This window comes from Rhipicephalus microplus, chromosome 3 (genome assembly GCF_043290135.1).
Source record: "Rhipicephalus microplus isolate Deutch F79 chromosome 3, USDA_Rmic, whole genome shotgun sequence".
Taxonomy (NCBI): Eukaryota; Metazoa; Arthropoda; class Arachnida; order Ixodida; family Ixodidae; genus Rhipicephalus; species Rhipicephalus microplus.
The window spans coordinates 136,964,934-136,986,298 of NC_134702.1; the positions used below are offsets into that span (position 1 = coordinate 136,964,934).

General features: G+C 42.9%; 2 protein-coding genes across 2 annotated transcripts; both read right to left on the reverse strand.

Moving 5' to 3' along the window:
• Window positions 1-1,645: 1,645 nt before the first annotated feature.
• LOC119171145 (uncharacterized) lies at window positions 1,646-8,369 on the reverse strand. The gene is made up of 3 exons (XM_037422190.2): window positions 8,211-8,369; window positions 7,870-7,952; window positions 1,646-2,382 (listed from the first exon to the last, which is right to left on the reverse strand). The coding sequence occupies exons 1-3, from the start codon at window positions 8,260-8,262 to the stop codon at window positions 1,783-1,785; spliced, it is 735 nt and encodes a 244-aa protein (XP_037278087.2). The 5' UTR covers window positions 8,263-8,369; the 3' UTR covers window positions 1,646-1,782.
• A 4,959-nt stretch (window positions 8,370-13,328) lies between these two features.
• LOC119171129 (uncharacterized) lies at window positions 13,329-19,925 on the reverse strand. Its single transcript, XM_037422189.2, has 3 exons — window positions 19,767-19,925; window positions 19,339-19,550; window positions 13,329-14,370 (listed from the first exon to the last, which is right to left on the reverse strand). The coding sequence occupies exons 1-3, from the start codon at window positions 19,816-19,818 to the stop codon at window positions 13,945-13,947; spliced, it is 690 nt and encodes a 229-aa protein (XP_037278086.2). The 5' UTR covers window positions 19,819-19,925; the 3' UTR covers window positions 13,329-13,944.
• Window positions 19,926-21,365: the final 1,440 nt, after the last annotated feature.

Sequence of the window (21,365 nt, forward strand, 5' to 3'; positions counted from 1 at the left end):
CTGCGGTGGCGTCATTTTCGATGGAGGCGGTAATGTTGTAGGCCCATGTGCTCAGATTAGGGTGCACGTCAAAGAACCCCAGGTGGTCGAAATTTCTGGAGCCCTCCACTACGACATGTCTCATAATAATGTGGTGGTTTCGGGACGTTAAATCCCACAGATTGATCGATCGAACAGTCACATTTCATTTCGCTTTCTGTGTGGCTGTCGCTCCCATAAAACGCGCACTCCACTTTTTTATGCTCCCCAAGCATTCGACGTTGCTTTGCGGAAACTTTCCCTGACGTCTGTTGGGCCGTAAAATTGTCGTTATCAGCCATCACTTCGATTTCAGGCTTTTGCAGAGACGAATTGAGAGTCTCTCTTTTTTTTTATCCTTTTCGCACGTATGGTAACGTCTCTTGACTTCAATACTCGTGTACACGTCCCTTAATTGTTTTGTTTGCTCACTCAAACACCGCTGGACGAAATACCTGCACCGTGTTTTGTGAAAAGCATTAGCACTGTAACACCTCGTGACCAGTCTTCCTCGTTTTACGTAGACACATATCTAAGCGTAAGCCTATGCAGATTCTCGCATTCCGGCTTTATAAAATGTTGTGATGCATGAAACTTGCGAAAATGCGCTCATAATCTCGTTTGATTACTGCTCTTCTATATTTCTGCATAATTAATCTGCAGGCACAAAAGCCGTCTCTGTTCTTGTAATAAGATTATTTTAAGAAAGGCAAACTTTTACGTCTAGCTATAGAACACCCTTACGTTCACCGCTATACCATGCTCGATCACACCGGATAAGCTGTGTAGCCACGCAGCTCCATTAAAATGTAAAGTAAATGGTGACGTTCAACAGGGGAAGGTATTAGGGGCACATTTTCAAACGTCGCATGCATCAATTTTTCCGTGGTTTCATTGATGTGGTCCACCTGGAGTATACTTGGCGAGATAGTGCATAGATTTTTGCTTAAGGCCATCGAACAATACTTTTTTTAGCTATGTTCATTGATGAACCGCGAGCGCTTTGCTTTGCACAGCACACCCAGATGTCTATTACAACGCCGCATCGCGTAAGTGTTGTAGCAGACACCCGCAAAACTGAAACTGAGAAGCAGCAGATCATTACGGTGCAGCAGATCAATACGGTCCCTAATTCTAAAAACGAATCCCACCATATTACTAGGGCAATACGATGCAAATTTTTAGTTTTAATATGTGAATTATAGATAAAGCAGTTTGGCAGCACCTGGGCCTATGAAAATAAACCTTTTAAAGAGTGTATAGAAAAATTTTCAAGATTGAATATTTTCCGGCTTGCCTACAATGTTTTTATATTTCTTAGGTCATGAAAACCGGCCATCACGAGCAGTAAGACGGTAGACAATAGCAGTGGCAATGTTGTCACTTTATAAGATTTTTAAAAAGATGCAAGTGAAGCTTCCTGTGTGTCTCATCAGCCAAAAAATTATCGCAAAACGTGTGACTTCAGTATATTACAACTGTTTTTTTCTGCTGTTGCTACGACAGCAGCTGTGCTTGAAATTTGACTTTTGCTGTGCAGTGAACAACTGCACCAGCTACGTGCAGCGCATACTGCAACCTTGAGAACTCTACTCCTCATCTCAGAAATGAATGCGATTACAAGAAGTACAAACCGCACAATCATGATTATTTATTTCCTTGTTCTTTATTGCTGCTGCCGAGGATGAGAGAAATATCACTTGCAGAAGGTACTTGTTTCATCAGCTGAACTAGCTGCATCAACAGTTGAAAGAATTTCTGTGTTCATAGAGTAGAGCCATCTAATGCTGCCTGCTGGCTTGAGTCTTGCGGAGTCGTATCAGCCCCTGTCGTACTGCTGTCTGTGGAGGCAGAATTTGTTCCCGTGTCAGCAGTGGCATCCGGCGCACTTGCCGAGGTGTCTGTTCCAGTTGTAGTGTCTCCAGTGCTCTCTGATGAAGCCTGTGGTGTTTCCGTCTGTGTAGTAGCCTCTGGTGTACCATCCGAGCCACTGGTGCTCGCAGTCGCCTCATCAGTTTTACCTTCAGAGGAAGTCTCGGTGGTGGTTGATTCAGCTGTGGTTTCTTCGGATGGCTCATCTTCAGGCGTCGCAGTGCTGTTCTCCTCAGTGACGACATCTGTTGTTTGACTGTTGACCGTCGTAGTTTTTTCGCTTGGCTCCAACGAATCCTGCGATGTCACCGAAGCGTCTGTAGAAGACGGTGCTTCTGGGTTTGCTCCGCCAGGTGTTGTCGATTCAGGTTGCGGAGGTTGTGGTGGTGATGATGGAGGAGGATGCGCCGGAGGAAGAGGGTGTGCCGGTGGAGGATTTGGTGGCATGTGCGGGGGGCGCCGAAGTCCAGGCGGTATCCATTGGTCAAATGGCTGTAAGAGATATAGTGCAGGATTTAGAAAGATGGCACCATAAAGAGTCGAGCTCAAAAGACATTTAAACTATTTTATAAACAAGAGATAAATAGTTTCTGCCCTTCTGACTTGCATAAGTAGTGTAAATAGGTAAGTCAGGCGGCTATATGCTCTCTGACCCCCCGTGGCCATGTGCCCTGTTTGTGAATTGAGGGCAACGTTTTAGAATTCACCGCAAGTAATGCGTTTGTGCAAATGCAGGGCTCCCATCGCAACTTATTATATTGTTAACAAATATCAGCTCTAATGTAACTGACAAGCTTGGTTTGCTAAAATTCCCCTCTTTCTACTGCGATAGCATAGACGTTCGATGGGCTTTTTTGTCACCCTTGTTGTTTGTATATTGTCCAACTTCATAACACCGCCCTGCGTGACGTGAAGTCAATCTGACAGCGAGAGTGCATGGTAAAATCACATAGGTTGCGAGACGTGGTAAAAGCGTGAAAAATCTATCGCCACTGGTATCAACGCTCGCCGACGATTGAAACGCGACTAGGTGATGAGGGCACAAACTACGAAAACCAAAAACTCAATACAATTTCGTTTTCAAATAGTCGTAATTTTTATAGGTCAAAGTTACCTATACATTTATTTCATGGTTTGTCTGACACTTTGCTAAATGGTTGATTGCCTCACGTTTCGGGCGAGGGCCTGCAAGGGAGGTGTACGTATCCAGGCAATCTGCTATCCGGGCTTGTGTTTAGTTCGGCGCTTCCCCGGGTCAGCGAGGCATCGCTCACTTTTTCGTGGTGGTTTCGTGCGTACCTTCCGTAGTTTATTCGTTTATGTGCTGTTTATTACCATGACATTCCAGTGCTGAACAGGATCTGACAGAATGTTTAAATTGCCGCTCCTGTGAAGCTGACTACCTTTGCTTGCGCACAGTCTTTGGTGACGGTGAATTCGACACGCTAAGCAACGAGACGCTGTACTCTACGGCTGGAAAAGCCATATTTCTAAGGCGGCTGTCTCGCTGCGGTGAATTTTCATCATTGGTCTACGTTAGTATTAACTAGTGTGCTATATATCTCATGTTATCACAATTTATTCATCTGAAAAGTTTTTGATGCATGTTGAAAGTACGCCATTTGGCTCATAAAACGACCCTCCTCAAACAATCTTTACTTTTAGTCTTATTTTTTTTCATGCACGCAATCAGTGAAACATAAGGCGCAAAAAGTTGCGTACTTGTACTGGCATGTAAAAGGCTGGTAATTATTAAAACATTTCAGTTCGGACCATGTAGGGCTAATGCGCAACGTCGCTATTACTTCCGATAGCTGCGTCATATTTTTTTTATTTATTGCTTGCTGTTAATTGTCCCGTCCATACGTAAATGGTGACTGTGGCAACGAGCCGCCAACTATTTCATGCATTGGCTTCTATGAAAGTTACGCTGCCAGTTTACATATACCTTGGAAAGTGTTTGAAGGCTGCTAACAGGCCCGGCTTAACCACAGATGAAGTGCACCAGACAGCTGAGTAAGGCGAAGGAGCGCAAAGCGGTAACGGTGAAACGCTGCGTCGCTCGAACAAGAATTGCAAATTTTTAGCAAATAGGGCGAATATTTCGACTTAGATTAGGAAATAGCTGATACCTGCGTACGTTCTATGCTCTCACCACATACTTCGCCTTGAAACGACACTACAGAAACCTGTCCGCTCGTTAAAGTGGCTGTATTGCCTTGTCCCAGAATTTCGCGGACTTGCATCTGTTTGGATACCAAAGGAGTTGCCGTCAAGTCTTGCTTGATGTAGCATTCGCAATCGTTGCTACTGAGTTCGTTGCTTCATCTGTGCATCGAAACTGACGTTTTCTCAGTAACTCTGCAGCGAAATTCTCACATTTGTACATCAGGTACAGCCTTTAGCAACTAGCGCTAGTCAAGCTAGTTAAAAAAAATTAGGTACAATTGCGCAAACAAAGACGTTTTTTCAAATCACCGTCTCGCGAATGTTTGTTAATTATTTTCATTCAGCGCGTTTAGTTTTGTATCTCAGATGATTTATATAGATGAGTAAATTCATGAACTGCCGTTCAGATTACCTGGCTTTATGCGATCTCTGGCATTCGAAAACATTACACGGAAATATTTCTGCCGGCGCAGCTTCATTCTAATTAAATGTTTTGCCGTTCATATTCGTAGAACTAAAGGCAAATGTCTGCCTATGTCGCGCTCACGAAAGCAGCACACAGTAAAAAGATTCGAAGGTCTGGCCCCGCCACCAAAAATGACCAGTCGATGGTGTCATTTTTTACAGCAGCAGCGGCCGGAAAGATGTCACTGGCTTTTGCCACTCATTTGGGCCAGTAGAGCCAGCGATTGAGCACTAAAATTTACATGGAGCGAGATTCATGCTGTGGGGAGCGTTAACGATTGTTATTGTTTGAAACGGTCAGATCTCGTTACGATGAAAAAAAAAACAAGTATAAGGGCAATATAGTGGCGCAGTAACCACAGTTGTTTATTCGGCTATTGCTTCAGATAGAACGTCGTTCTCTCACAGTGAGATTACTATGCAAAATGTCTGTCTGATTAATTTATTTAGTTTTGTTCCAGATGACTATTCTACAGTCACACTGTAGCAATCGACCGGAAAAAAGGCTAATTAAGGTTATGAATGTTGGTGGCAACTTCTTGATGATGGCCGCACTGTTCATCTTTGATCATATTACTTAACTTAAAAGGCTCTACGAAGCCACAAATAAGACCTACCAAAACATTTAAAAGGCAAATTCCCTCGAAATGAAATGATAGTTGCACGTAAATTGGATGAAGATGTCCTTGTCCCGCCCCTTCAGTGTAATGGTTACGCTGGTGTACACAACTTTTTTATGCAATGTCTGTACACTACCCCCGTATTCTAGAACGTCCCTTCACTCAACGCTTCACCTTCACTCGAGAAAGCCGATGGGAGTGCCATCTCTAGGCCCGGAAAGTCACTGCATATCAGCGATAATCTGCTGCGATTCTTCAATAGCGCAGCGTCACTTTGAGCCGAGCTGTGGCGCAGGGCTCAACTCTGTCAAGTGAAGGGTAAAAGTCGACTCGAGGAGCGTTTGTGAATACGGGGGTTAGAACCAAAGGACAACAAGATACAATCTTCATAAGAGGATTAAATGAGCCATTTGCATTGTCAGTATGTCTAAACTTGAACTCACTGTGCGACGCATGACTGTAAGAGACCACTTTGTCGAGAGCATTACGATGTTTTACATGTCGTTTGGTGTTTCAGACCCATAACCTACGCGAAAAGTTCGTTTCTCGTGCACACTACCAAAGATATGTGCACGCTCTATTGAAGCCTGTGATTTTATTGTTTTCGAGTCCAAATGGAACATGACCGACTACATAATAGTCAAATATTTATTGTCATACCAATATATTTAACTATAGAAACTCACAAGAAATAGCACGTTACATGAGCCTTGAAATTATGGTAAACGCATTGGACACATTAGTAAACAGTGTGTCATTGTTCGCTCAAAAAGGGACTAGTTCCACGCAACAATTATCTGCTTGCAAGAATCAAACAACTCGCACAGCAGCAAGTATTACGGAGCCTTTTCGTATGCTTGACGTTTTAACAGGCATTTCGGCCCTCCGGATGCTGGCGCATAGTTTTTTCTAGTCTATTCTACAAACTAAATATTGGGTACCAATGCAAGTCGAACAAGCGACAATGACGGAAAGTGGAAGTTTTGCTTAAAGCCTTATTCTATAAAAAAGTTTTTTAGGACTCATCTTGCGCTTCCACGAACTATGATGCAGAGGCTGGTCAAGCGGTACGTCCAGGAGTAAATATCGAATTTTACAAGGAAATATTCCAAAATATTCTACTCCTTGTTCTTCATAAGGATGATTGTTGAAGTCCTAATCCTTTGGCGATTAGGACTTTTTCAGGTAGTGTGGAGTCTGACCATTGCATTTTTGCAAAACACGAATGTCACCTATTCCAGAGGTTCATGATAGAAAAAGTAGCGAGCACTAAATATACACCAGTATTAGCAAATAAAATTGTGTACCTTACTTGGCTAAATAGTAGCTTCAAGAGCCTCGATTCCCAGAGTATCATACAAGGCATTTGCTGGAAGACAAAGAAAGTGCTTAACAGCGCCAACGACAGGAGGGGATACAAGAGACGAGAACAGAGCGCTGTTAAGCACTTTATTCGTCTAACATGCAGCACCAACCAGCCAATTCAAGCACCTTGTTAAAGTTCAATTGCTGGAAAATTTGTATACCCCCCCCCCCCCATATTTCTGTGCCGACTACTGTTGAAACAATGTAATTATTAATTATAAAAGTTTTTTTTTCCAATGGTTACATGCGGTTACTAAAATTCCATCGTAACATAAACCGCAGGCCCTTTTTAGTTCTCTGTTTTCAACACGACACGGCATAGATTGAAATCAATTTTAGCTTATTAGTATAGGTATTCTGCTCCTTTTTTGCATTGTTCATACATTATAGTCATGTCGACTCTGGGCCGACGTGTTTACCACTGCTTGGTTGTGGTATGACATTGACTCAAAGCGGCGTATTGTGATCGTCATCAGCTTCATTGAGTGCTTTCACGGAAATTGTGATTGATGTGCCCCTACATAAAAGATATAAGCCGAGCTTGTTTCACATCACCCGGTCGTATTGTAAATGAGGCGATGAACAAAAGGTAGGAGGCCGTTCCAGCTCCTTTACCTAGCACTAGAAAGCGTTGATTTTGCTACCCACTGAAGCAACTACGGCCAAAGTAGTGCTGGACTAGTCATCGCTTCCACCACAAACCCAACTCCCGCCCTCGATCATTCCCTCTGCCCAAACACGATTTGTATACTTAACAAAAGGTGAGGTTTTCTTCTCTGTTTATATGATTGCTACGAGACAACTCTCCGTTCCGTGAACGTGGCGCCTGATTTTTTACATATTATTTTAAATCCGTGTTTTAGTTTGACACTTGCAACATGCTGTTTTAACACGAGTACACGCAAAAATACACGTAGTACACAACACGAGCACGAACTGTAATGGATTCTTGCTCATGTTGAGTACTACGTGTGCATTGCGCGTCTTTCTACGTGTTCAAGCAGCACAGCGCAAGGGTCACCAATGTATACACCCCCATACCTCTGGTCCTTCCAGGTACTTCACCATATAGCTTATACTTTTGCATTTGTCAGAACTTTTTCCCTTATGGTGTTCGTTTTTTTCAGTTTCCTCTTGGCGCTATTAGTCCTTGAAAGTGAACCGTTTTACTAATTCCCTGACGACAGCATGTCCATTCTGACAGCTTCTAAACATATTACCGTTCTATAGTTCATATAATAGATAAGTTCATATATAGCAACAGCACCAACAAAAGTTAACCTCAACCAGGGCTTAACATTTAGCCTTTAAAGTATATTTACAAGCTCGCTTAGGGCTATAATAACGACAATGATCTCACAAAGAATCCCTGATGTCTAAGGAGCCCTGGAGGCCCATCAGATCCAGGTGGTCCCCGTCCGGGATGGCTGAAGAGACCTATTCCTGCGTCATAGACAAAGAATAATTAGATGGTGGTACGTTTACGGTACGTTCTACAGGCTTCTTTGAACGCTCACTGGCCTAGGACAAACTAGTCAAAGTGAGCAGAGTGTCTATTATTTTTGAAGAAGTGACGTTCATCACTGTATAAAACAACATTAACGACATACTCTTTGTTAGACGCCATTTCTTCACGTTTCGCGTTGAAACTGGCCTATATTGCGTAAAATGCATTGCATGAGGAAACTCAGTGGCACTCACCACATGCTCCGGCAGCGAAGCAAAGGGCAACCAGTGCCGCTTCGACTTGCATATTGACTTCGGCGGTGGAACACAAATTCAATTGTCACGCTGGAACAACGGTCGAACGAGGCAATATAGGAGGCTGGACGTCCGAGCTCGTCATGTGGGGGAGGAATACGAGATGTGCCATTTGTAGAAATTATAGGCGTACGCCATTCGCTCGAACTCTATACCACGTGCACTCCAGACAGCTGTGCGCTGCGAACCTCTGCGATGAGTTGGAAGTCGTTTGTTATGTTTAGCTTTCGCGACAGCAAGAATCATGACTCTAGCTATTCCTATATTGTCACAGTCTGGTCGCTTTGCTGCATTCGTCGCTGCAGCAGGTGGTGGTTATGCCACGACTCTGCAGTTGCAGACACGGCACGGGAGGTACACTCGTATTCGTGGTCTCCACGCATTCAAGCTTGGTTTTCCGGCATCGCCGACACATGCCAGACATCTGAAGTCACCACTCTGTTGAGAACACAGTGGCGGTCGGACTTCCTGTTCAGATTCGCTGGATATTGCGATTGTGAGCCGCGGGAACAAAACTGCAGGATGCAGTTGATTCAGAAAGCACGAGTTTAGATCGTTTCGTAATAGCCGTTGTGGCGATGATGCATGGCAAGGCGCATTGGCATGAATTGTGTAGAAGTAGTAAAGCCACGCAACAAATAAGACAAGATATTTCTAAGCATGCCAACACAGGAGCCGACTCAAAAGTGGGGTTTTATTCCAAAGCAGACACACAGCTCATAGAGACAGCAAGCCGCTACACACAACAGAATGAAAAAAAACAGCGTAAGCAGAAAAATTGAGGCAGCTTCGCAGTATTGAGGTCAAGCCTGAAGAAATATCGCCAGTGGATACCCTTCTGTTACTACTCTTTTTAATTTTTCTCTCTTCGTTTATTGCACAGGTTTTATGCACTTCTTTCTGTTTTTCTTTCTTTCACTTTCTTTCGCCCTTACCTTTTATTTTAATTTCTGTTTTTTTACCACTCTTGGTTTGTCACTTCTGCATCTTTTTCTTTTGATAGCCTTCTCTCTCAGTCTGTTCGTGTATTTTTTCGTTCAATTCGTGTTTTTTCTCTTCCTCATTCTTTCTATCGCTTCCTTTACTTACAGTATTCATTGGATTGCAAAATTAAAAAAGAGGCAATTGGATTGATCATTACTGTCGTGAATTTGAATAACTAAGTAGTCTTTCTTATGTTATGCTGAGTAGCGAAAAAAAGTTTTTTTTTATTCAAGGGATCATAGTTACGAGTAGATGTAATATGTAAAAGAGGTTTGCGGAGTATGCATGTTAGTGAAATTGGTCACTATTTACGGGGTGGATGCTTGTCACAAGGCTTCAACATGGCAACTACCTTACTAAGGTTTTACTCCTTAGCCAACTCAGGGGATGACAAAAATTGGTCAATTAAGAGACAGGAAGCGGCTGGAAGTTTCAGAGAGCTCTTCGGTATTTTAGAGCTGGTGTTATAAGTGTTGATGAAGTAGATACGTTAAGACTCGTCAAGAAATTCGCGGTACCTTCAGCAGCAACGGGACAGGAGTCATGTAAAGGAAGGGCTAATTTGGGACAGATGGCACATCGGATCAATTTTTATGTTTAAAAATAGAGACGAAGTATGCTTTGAAGGAAACTGCACTGGCATGATCAGAAACAGGAGATTGGGTAGCATCGTGTTTTGTAACGAACGCATCGTGTTTTGTAACACTTTTCAAAAAGACAGATAATTTCCCAGAGTTATCTTTTACTAGTTTTGATAAGTGAAGACAAGTCCTGCAAAAAGCATTTCTTCCTTGCTGTGCCTACATCTTTAAAGTGATCTTGTTGGTACACCATGTATTTTTTTCAAGGGGACGGATAATTATTGCGTTTCGCGTTATTATGCAAACGTTTCTTTTATCTCGTAATGTTCAAGGCTATTTAGTAAACCAGGTGGTTTGTTTATTGTTGAATATTGAGAATATTGGCAGAAACTTGACAACTAGTTTGCATAGTTTTTTGTTTAAAAAGGGTTTAGTTGAGGTTGATGGTCCGTGAGGCAAACAACGGCAGAAAGAGATCGTAAGAGAAAGAAAAAGAAACTTTTATTTTGGAACAGTGTTCCCCGCGATGCTTGGTAGCATCCTAAGGTGCGACGCTACTCTATTCCAGCAACCATCTCATTTCAGCTGCCCTTTTGGCCCTTGCGATGAGTTGCCACGTGTCTTCCAGGTCCTCGAGGACCAGCATAGCCTCCCACATTTCGATTAAATGGTCACCATTCCTTCTTGGTTCTTCGTTCCCGTTCCTCTACGGTTGCATTGTGTGGCATAGTACTGGCATTGTAGCTATATTTCGGGCACATGTAGTTTTGTGTCATTAGGTAGGGATAGCGCAATATTGTTCTGTGTATGTACGAGTTACTTTGCGGGTGTCTTATCATCGCGCTTTTTGCATTTCTGTGGAGTAGAAAAGATCGTGATCAGAAACATATTTGATGTTAAGTTATTCATAGTTACTTCTGCTTTCATTCTGAATATTCGTAGTCACTGTGACTGTAAAAGTTGGAGATTCATTGATCTGGAAATTAACGAGCTCACAGGTGCTAAATTCTTCTATGTATAGAATCTCTTCGATAGTTTCTGGTTTGTTAGAAAAAATTACGTCTTATGTCAACGAGTGCGTAACTAAACTTGTGATAAGTTGAAGTCGACAGTTTATTCGAGAAACTTTTACGAGACGCAACATGTGGTGGCAATGAGCGCATGATTCAAATTTCCAACAAGGTATATTACATCGGCTCAGTAAAGTTGTGGCGCTTTTTTCTAGGTTATTACGTAGATCGACGGAGGAAAATTGCGGCGGATGTGTGACCTCGCGCACCGACGAAATCTTGCTCTTCACACAGAGAGAGAGAAAGAGAGAGAGAGCAAACCCGACACGACTACTACGCTGTGACCAAAAGCATTTTGATGACTGTCCCGAACACCAGCGCGTGCAGGTAACACAACCTAGGATAGTCTAGGAAATGGTTCAAGTCCTGGCAGTGGCACACGCCTCGTTCAAGAACGAGCGCCTCGTCTTCTCTGCAACGCCGATGCAGCCACATACCTCCATTAAAAAGACTGAACGACGCATGCCCGCCCTCCCATGTGGTAGGGAGCCCACATGACCGAAAGTGGTCTTGTATGCTCCCTACCATGCGGGTGCTTGAGGCGCTACCAGAAGGCCCCCTCGCTGTCCCAGAAACTAGCGTCTTTTGGACGTTTTAGGCGCGTAATTTGAATAATATTGGTGGTGATTGTTGTGATCGCATTTGTTGTGGTTTAAATGCGAAGCACTTTTTAGCGAACTTCGGCGACTTTGAGCACATCTATCTATCTATCTATCTAGCCGCCTACGACTTTGAGCTCTCCTGGCAGTTCAGATAATGGTATCGATACCAAACTTGGTATGCCATAACATGACTGTATGAAAAACATATTTCACTAGTCGTAACGAGAATCATGATATTTGTGTCATGATTGTCATGATTTACATTCCATTGTTGTGCAGCTCTTGCGGTGGTTTTGTTCACATGGAATGCTGCAAAACTGGTATGGTAGGACATTATTGCATGCCGAACACACGAAAAATTGCAGACGCTGTAGCGATGCCGTCTGGATACTATATATGGGACGCTGTAGCGTAACTTTACAATAACTTCACAGTGCAGGTAACGGAAAAAATGTCACGAAATTTTTCTTTTGCCAAAAAGAGCAATGAGTGCAATGGTAGCCAGGAGTGCAAAGGTTTGTCCTTTGTAAATGATCCGGGAAAGAAAACAGCGTTGGCATGATATTGTTTCGAAGATGAGTTTTTTAACCGAGAACACAAAACATGACTCTGTAAAACGGTCACTGCAATGTCTGCGTTTTGTAGATGGCGTCCAGTTGTCCCTCTTTTAGTTATTGACCCACTTCTCGTATATTTGAGGCGTAGAACTTGGGCAGCTGCATAATAAAGAAACCAAACACTTTCAACACGCCTCATTAAAAAAAGGCCGATCAACTGCCACAATTTCCTAGCAGAATGAATAAAAAGTAATGTATTTTGAGATGCTTTATCGCGAAATGTCTTCGTGATGACATTTACGGTTGATTCGTACCGTTTACTGCACTACACGCTGCCATTTCATTAAAAAGAAGAGGAAAGCCCAAGCGCCAGCATCAGGCGACTGTTCATGGCGGTGGTTTTCGGGACACCAACGGCGGCTTCCGCTGGCTTCAACGGCGCACGCTCCATGCGCCATCCAGCTCCTCTTAGTACAGATCAGTGCATGCAGCTGTAGCTACAAGATGAATGTGCATCTGCTGGGCGATAACATGATTCTATAGGTACTTCAGCGTAAGTTGAAACAAATGTAATCTATGTTATCTCACCGCTCTTAACACGCCGCCTTCTCTTCTATCGACACGGTCACAGTGATATGTCTTTGAATTGTCTTTATTTGGGAAATTTTGTGTTGTTATTTTCAATAAATACAGGTCTTCGTGAGTGTTAATAAGACTGGATCATCTACGTAGGAAAACAACTTACACCTCTTAGGTGGCAGACTTTGAATGTTAGTAAATGAGACGGATAAGGATGACGACTTCATTCAATAGACTCATTTTTACGCTCGTTAAGCTCAAGCTATCTCGAGAATTGCACAACTATGTTGGTAGAACTATGGAAACTGTAGATGTTCGCTTCAATGCGAAGCTGATCAACAGATAACTGAAGTTATTTCTTTCGAGCCTTTGCGTGTTCCTGAAGCGTACGGCGAGCATGTAACGTTTTTGTTCAAATTTTTTGGCGTATATTCAAATTCACTCTCTTTGGCCTGCACGCATTCGACGACACCAGCTCTCGGTCCTTGAAAAATGTAAACTGTACGATAATTAGCCTTAGTCTATTCGTGATTAGTCTGTCCAGCATATGCATAGACACTAATTGTGAAATTGATAAGGAAATGCCTAGGTGATTATGGCAACTTGTCGCCATCTTATGAGGCTGTTCGATTTTCATAAGGGTTATCTTGCAGAAGAAACAAGAAATTATTAGAGCGACGCAACCTGTTTTATGATATTAGTTTATTTCATGGCAGCCAAACCAGAAGGTGTTGTCACTGAAAAAGCAGCATTGCTTTCTACTTGGCAATTCACCTTCTATGTTAGACATGACAAGAATGGTGTAAGTCAAAATTTGCAGCAAACCTCGTTTTACTGTTCAGAAACATGCTTATGTAATCATGTTTTCTCAAGAATTCTGTAAAGCTCAAGCGCGTAAGAGCTATGTTCACCTCATCACTTTCTAAAACTGTAGAAAACTGTGTGGCTTAACTCGTGAAATTTCTACATAGTGGTGCCATTTCCATTAATATTTTACACAAGGCCTGCACTTTGATTTAGTGGCCCATTAAGTAGCGAAGACTCATTTACAGGTGCGTCAGCGGCGTACATCGCGCAGTGCAACCTTGAAAATTATATTACTAATAGTTTCAGAGAAATCAACGTCATTACGACCATGATTCTTTATTGCTGCTTTTTGTAATCTGCTAAATAGTGATGATCTCTGGAATAAGATGTTTGCTGCCCAGCTTCCACTCGGATAATTTTTATTCAAAGAAATGGCCTCTTCATGGACTAAATTTTTTCTCGTACACTACTGTCTTGTGTAATGGGGGGTAGTATTAGGCGCTGCCTTCATAGTGCGTGGGGAGAGAAACTGTTACCGCGTCGATGATGGGATGCGACGCCATTTCCGGTGTCTCAGCAACCATTGGTGCATTTCCTGTGCTATATCCTGCGCTTTTTTGTGCGAGCTGCGCTGTTGCTTTCTTGGTGGTTGCCTTTGGCTGACTCACTGAGCTGCTGGTGCTCGCACTCGGTGCATTAGATACGCCACTAGTAAACTGGCTGGCAACTGTATTAGTATCTTTGCTAGATGGCGACAAACTTTGTGATGTCTTAGAAGCATCCACAGTTTTTGATGTTTCTATATCCATTGGGCCGGGTGTAGCCGCTTCAGGTTGTGGAGGTTGTTCTGGCAGCTGTGGTAGGCTGCCATCTCCAGGAGGTGGAGTGTTATCCAAAAGTATTTGCGATAAACCAGGTAGCTGTAAACAACAGATATTTCAGCATTTACAACAGTGGGACCGGTAGTCCCAAAAGTATAACATGCGTTATCGACTAGTTTATCGCGAGACATCTTCGACAATAGGAGCGGGAAAAACAGTATCAGCAGGTCAATTACACCATCGCACCTTCTCAGAACTCCTAATTCACATAAACAAAGAATATAGGATTGTCTAAGACGTGAGGTTCCGATTCAAGAAGCGGCTATTGATTTTTATCTGGTTTCGAGGACAGAGAAAAACAACTCAAGTAATGTTTGCAGACGTTAGCTCTAATGTAGCTAAAAAACTCGTTTTTCGGGAATCGCCCTCTTTTTCTTGCGTAGAAGAAATATGAATTTTTGAGGCATATTATTGAATATCAAATTTATAAACAATCTCGAGTGGTTCATGCTGATACCATCATCATCATGCCGTGTATGATGTCCAAGTTGATAAGATCCCTCAGCGCGCCAACCATTCTACCTGTTGGTAACTGCCGTGAGTGGGAGCGACGAACATGGCTGAAGCACAGATCAGACAAGCCAGCCAATCTCCGTCACTCAGAGAACGCATGTGATAAGATTTTCACGCCTGTTAAACTGCTCATTGAATGCTCAAGCCGAGCAAAAAGGCTTCGTCGATCAGTCACTCTTAACTTTCATTTTACGGGCGTGGTCGTCATCACTGGCGTGCGTGTTTTCTCGCAATCCAGACATCCATTAAGAGATGAATAGCTCGTACAATGCTCTTCGTGCTGAGCTCTAAGCACGAAGATTTTTTGAAGCGCCCATATTTTCTTACACCAGCGTTCTGGAGAGTCCCGTGAGATTGGATCCAAAAAAGTTAGCTGCTAGCCTCACTTTTTATAACAATGCAATATCTTGCTATCGCATTTAGTTTTCTCTAACGGCCGCGTGATATACGAGTGATCTTGACTGTTCACAGGTCGGCGACAGGCGCAACTGAAGTAGAGATGAAACGCACCAGTCGGTTCCGTCGGCCGAAGGAACATTAGGCTTGACGTACAAACGTCCAGAAACGGCTTGACGTAAGAACCTTCAGAACCTACAAACCTTCAGTAAGGCTTGACGTACAAACCCTCAGAAAACGGGCGTGGTCACCCGTGCTATATCAGCAGAGACTACGAGACTATCGCATTAGAATATTTACTCTCACCGCTTACTTCGCGTATGAGTGATAGCGCGGAAACCGCGTCTCTGGCTAGAGCAGCCATACTTCTTTCTGGCATTGTCCCGTAGATGTCTGCTAGTGCAGACCGCAATGAAGATTGCTTCTACTCTTTCTTTATATACCATTCGCATTTATTGCTATAAAATTTGTTGCTTCATCCTTGCCACAAAACTGTAACGTTTGCTGAAAATTTTCGGACTGGCGTCCTAGTAGATCCAATTAGTACTGAGGAGCTAATTAAAAAATTCAGAAGGTACCATGACCAAACTAAAAACAATCTGTTCTTGGTTGTTATTACGAACTGCATATACCTAACTACACGAAGAAATGTAGACCTTAGAAGACCATATGCGGTACTATAGAACAAGCGAAAACATCACGCTAAACTAGTTCAGCCCGGTTGATTTATTCCTAATTGAATTTCCGACGTACGATATACGTAACACAAAATGCAATTAAAGATGCGCAGCCACCAAACGGCCGTGTATGTCAAACGTGTGACCGTAGCACGTTTTGAAAGAAAAGACTGGCACGGGTTCATGGCCACTGCCATCTCAGAGACTGTCTCAAAAGTAACTAGTCGATCGTGTTCTTTTTGGCAAAGGCAATAGCCAGCAATGACACCATCACTTCACTACTCTTTTGTGCCCATCATGTGCGCCATTGAGCAGTGCACTTTTTATGCCATCACGCACGTGCTGCACCAAGCGAGATTACCCGTTAGAGCTCCAGACCTAAAGGTTCTGACACCATGCAAGCGCAAAAACAAGTATGCATGTCAATATAGTGATGAAGCAACTGCAACTATAGTAATCACTGCTTCAAGAACATCGTTCTGTTACGGCGTGCCTCTATTCGACTTCTCTTCTTAGTGTAATAACTTTAGTTTGTTGCAGATGACCTTACAACAGAGCCTCTTGCGAAGATTGATCGAAAACACTGCTAATACATGTTAAAATTTCTGTACCAATCCCCAGAACGACGCAAGACCACACGTCTAAATGTGAACGTTCGCGGTTTTTTTTATTTAGACGAGCTTTCTGTTTGTGCAGATGTAGTGCACAGCTTTTTTTTTGGTGCTTTCTTGAGGTCAAATAGCAGGTAGCCACTAAAAGAGATGAAATATGTTTTAGCAAAAAGCAGGAAGGCAACCCAGAATAATTTTTTTGGTTTCCTATCCTCCACTGGGAAAAGAAAGAAGGGATAGAAAGGCAACGAGGGAAAAGGTAGAAAGCAATGATTGCAGGCAAAAAAAAAACTAGTTTACAAGGAGCTCTGAGCCAATCTGCAGCTCTTTTTCGTGTCCACGCCTTCGTTAATAAAGCGTTTCTTCGGATGCCTGTTCCGGCATGACGAACTGTGCGAAAAGTAGGTTCAAGAGACCTGTCCTGCAGGAATGCTAGTAGGTTATAACGCTAACTTTACAACAAATTTGACTCTTGGTTCTCCACGAAAAAGATTTCGTGCAGCCTTCACGATACTGCCTTATCACCGCATCAGGTGAGGTATGAAATCCGACAGTTGCATATTGCCGAGGCATCGAATTCACCCTTTGAAACTTGGTGATTCGGACAAAAACAAGAGTGACGTATCTGCTTATTAATAAATTAATTACTTGCGTTAGAGCTAACAGTACCGCCAAGAACCTGAATTCACGGAATCAAGACACGTCATCGACTTGAATGTTTTTTATGAAGATTGCTACATTTTTGCATCGCGTACGTAATGTGGAACAAGTGTAATCAAGGCAAGTACGACGCAACGAATACGGGTTACTTTCACGTTTCACTTATCGAACATTCTACGCGCGTTTTACTGGTCAGTGGGCTTTCACGCAAATATATATAATTACAATACTCTTTTCTATTCAACCGCTAAATAAGCGATGTTTGTTTTCAAAGATAAATAAACTTCATACTTCAATTTATGCTGTTTATGAGGGTGACTTCACAAAATCAGCGTTACGTTACTTTTGGTTATCATGCTTCTAGTTTGCTATTCATCATGTATTGCTCGAAAATGAACTCTTAGTTCAGGCACGTGATTTTCCTGGGTTATTATACAGAATAGCCATAGGCATGCGCACGAGGAGGAGAAGGGGTAGACAAAAGGGTCGGCTGCTCCTCTTGGCTAAGAGGGCAGACGCAAAGTAAGCCCAAAACAATTACATAATTGAGAGGGCACACAACGATAACCCTGCCCCTCTTCTTGAAGGGCAACTTTGCGCACGCTAGTCAAAGGAGTCTGTGGCCCATGTAATCTGATTCTTGTCATCTTTATCGAACCCTTCTAGCTGTCATCAGATTGTATGCCTGCTTAAGCCAGAAAAAAATTTCGCATGATATGTGCATGCCAACCTAATTCCTAAATAATCCGAATTAGTAAGTAGAAAGCAATATGCAAGGCAGCCCTCTCTACCTCGACTAACCAGGATGAGAGAGCTTTATTTGAACGATCCTGGACACGCGCCATTGTCAAAGTATTCTGGACTACCCGCGAGTTATCGGAATTCTGATTTCAAACGCGCTTTTTACACAATGAATGTACTCAATGTATGACTAAATTAAACTTATATCAGTTGTACAGTGTCGCCTCAGTGACATTATTCTTAGCAGCCTAAATATTATATTGAATGCCCGAATAATAACAGGTCTACTCTCATAGGTTTTGTGTACACAATTTTCCTAAAATCTACATGATATGCAAGCCCACTTTTGTACAAAGAGCCAAATTGGTCTTGAACCTAAACTACGCAAAAGTAAATAATGGGCGTCGCTGAAAATATACCATAGCTGACTCATACCGGAAAGCTGTATGGAAAAAAAAATAACGCAAGTAAAGTTCATAACATCTTGAAATATAGCGTCTTAGCGACTACCTTTTATTGCTAAATGTAACATTATTATAAAGGTATAGAACTTTGCAAACTATTTTTCAATTGATGCTGTCATATTGCCTGTACACTAACAGCAAGGAAAGTGAAAAATGCTGTGCTTTCGTATGCAACGTGATAATATTCTAGGACTATGAACTGATGCGATTAGACAGGCTATATTTTCTTCAATTTTCACTGCGAGAATTTCGAAGGCTAGTATATTCGCCGCTCTAGAATATGTAGCGAAAGTTATTGATGCGTTTTATGCTTATTTATATTTTCTGCATGTTATGAGATATACATCATTTGTTTTCTCGCCGCTTCATCTCAGTAGTGCAATTCCTTCTACGCATGTTTTCTTTTTCTTAATATTGTATAACTCTCATACTTTATAGTTACAGCATTGGTGTAATATACAAAGTGTAATATGTGTTTTAGCAGGCAGTCATAACGCACTAAAGGGAGGGATCTTTCGTCAAGCCGTGTCTGTGCGGCTTTTGCTCTCATCCACCTCCGTTTACCACTCTATTGCACATGCGTGTGCAAATGCAGATAAATATATCGAATCAAGTGAAACGAACGCTAAAATTCAGCTTTTGAAAAGTAATGTTATGTTTGATTGATGCTATCATTCATTGATATGTGAGGTTTAACGTCCCAAAACCACTATATGATTATGAGAGACGCCGTAGTGGAGGGCTCCGGAAATTTAGACCACCTGGGGTTCTTTAACGTGCACCCAAATCTGAGCACACGGGCCTACAACATTTCCGCCTCCATCGGAAAGGCAGCCGCCGCAGCCGGGATTCGAACCCGCGCCCTGCGGGTCAGCAGCCGAGTACATTAGCCACTAGACCACCGCGGCGGGGCGATTAATGCTATCATAGCTCTAATATTCTCACAAGAAAGCCCAGCGTTCCAAGAAGCGCCGGAGGTCCGAGAAGTTCTGGAAGTTCAAAAAGCCCTGGAGGTTTTAGAATCCCTGGGGGGCTAAAGAGCCCTGGAGGTCCGAAAAGCCCTGGAGGTTTAAATGGATCCGGAGTTCCTAGAAGGCCTGGAGGCTTAAACAGCCCTGGTTGACCAAAAAGCCCAAGAGGCGGGAAAAGACCAAATGCTGCAGCATAGAAACGCAATAATTAGGAAGGAACACAAGTTTTCAAAAGTAGTATTGGTAACCATCATTTTTGAAACAAGCGATAGAGATTGGTTTTCAAAACAGCTGTGTAAACACGCAGCTGATATTTTTTTAATCTATCATGACATCTTCTCGTCTCTTATCTGCTGAGCACTTAACGAAATACATTGCAACAGAACGCTGCCAACCACTCACCGTGTCCTCCAGTGGTGAAGCTAAGGGCAACTAGTACTGACCGGACATACATGTTGACTTCGACAACGGAACGCACGCTAAAACATTACGCCGAAGTGGATATCAGACGAGCCAATATAAGCGGCGTGACGTCTGAGCTTATTACACCAGGGAATAACGAGTGATGTCCGTTTTGTAGAAACGTTCGGCGCACGCGATTCGCCCGAAGCTTACCACGTGGGATCTGGACAACTGCGCGCAGCGAACGTTCAGGATGAGCTGGAACAGTCTTTTTTTTTATCTTTTACTTTTCTGACCGCAAGATCTACGACTATAGGCATTGCCTTGTCACAGTGTAGTCGCTTCACTGAATACGCCGCTGACACAGATCATTGCTGTGCTGCGATTCATTTGTTGCACGCATGACGAGAGAGGAATACTCCCGTCTGGCGTCTTCAGACAATTAAGCACTATTTCCTGACAGCGCGAACGTACGCCCGTTGAATGGCTCTCCTGTGGCGATTGTATTGCATTCAACGACTTCGTTGTGCCCCATTGCTATCCACTTCTCCATATCTGTCATTCTGCCCCCATGTTGGCTGAAACATTTATCTTTACCAACGTTGAGCTGGTCAAGGGCTACCGTCACATAGCTGTCGAGATATCCAGCGTACTAAAGAACTATGATTGAAATAGCGTTCGGCTTTGAGGATGTCGACATGTTTTTGGCATTGAGGCACACCGCCTAAATGTATGAAAAGTTTATCAGTGTGATCACCCCTGACTTAGCTACAACTCGTCATCGCCTACCTTGACGACACAATTGTGGACCCTGGCGAGGCCTGTCATTCAGGATGGCTCAAGATTGGAGACCCTCGAAGTCTTTATGAGCTTTGTGTATATCCTATTTTGAACAAAGCACTATTTTTATTTATTTGTTTGTTTGACAATACATGATTGCCGTGGTGCAGGACACGAAAGGCGACATTATGAGTCGCCTGACTTGGCCTCTAGCACCACACTGTACATTCTTCACACACAGTGACCGCGTTGGCAAAGAAAAAGAAGTCATAATAGTAGAGAAAGGTCAAATCTTGCTTAAACTTACACAATGTGACATTTGTTATAATGAAACACGTCTTTGCGGGGTGGGTGGCCGATAAATTCGGGTGCCATTTCTGAAACAAAAACATATTTTGTTTGTCATTCCACTGAATTCCGAAGTGCACCCACGGAATCATTGTCACAAATATTTATTACCTGTATTTTTTACGGGCATCGGCTCTTTAAACTTCTTTACAAGCGTTTAGTGCGTGAACGAAATATTCTTAGGTTATTGGCACAGTGGCCACCAAGATTATCTCCAGCTTGACTTCGTTTAACATCGCATGGCTGGATCTAACTGCCCAGGCTACATGTATCTTCATCATAATCACAAAGGTCAGCCTCTGAATTCCAGCGCATTGCACGCCCGGCACGCACTCTCTTCGTTCTCCTCATTTCCCGTTCGCTCTAGGAGCTCCTGTGTTCACAAGAACGACTGATTAGCTAGTCGCTAGGCCCAGCTAAGTAAACCAAGGTAAAACTGCTGCTCGCGCTAGTTGGTGCATGTTTGAGACA

Bases quoted from the DNA above. Each gene is read 5' to 3' on its own strand.
- LOC119171129 (XM_037422189.2), bottom strand. From the start codon at position 19,818: ATGTATGTCCGGTCAGTACTAGTTGCCCTTAGCTTCACCACTGGAGGA. The intron at 19,551-19,766 runs GTGAGTGGTTGG...TCTATGCTGCAG, and splicing joins CTTCACCACTGGAGGACACG to CATTTGGTCTTTTCCCGCCT. The intron at 14,371-19,338 runs GTGAGAATATTA...TGTTGTTTACAG, and splicing joins TTGGAACGCTGGGCTTTCTT to CTACCTGGTTTATCGCAAAT.
- LOC119171145 (XM_037422190.2), bottom strand. From the start codon at position 8,262: ATGCAAGTCGAAGCGGCACTGGTTGCCCTTTGCTTCGCTGCCGGAGCA. The intron at 7,953-8,210 runs GTGAGTGCCACT...TCTATGACGCAG, and splicing joins CTTCGCTGCCGGAGCATGTG to GAATAGGTCTCTTCAGCCAT. The intron at 2,383-7,869 runs GTGAGATCATTG...TATCTCTTACAG, and splicing joins TTAGACATCAGGGATTCTTT to CCATTTGACCAATGGATACC.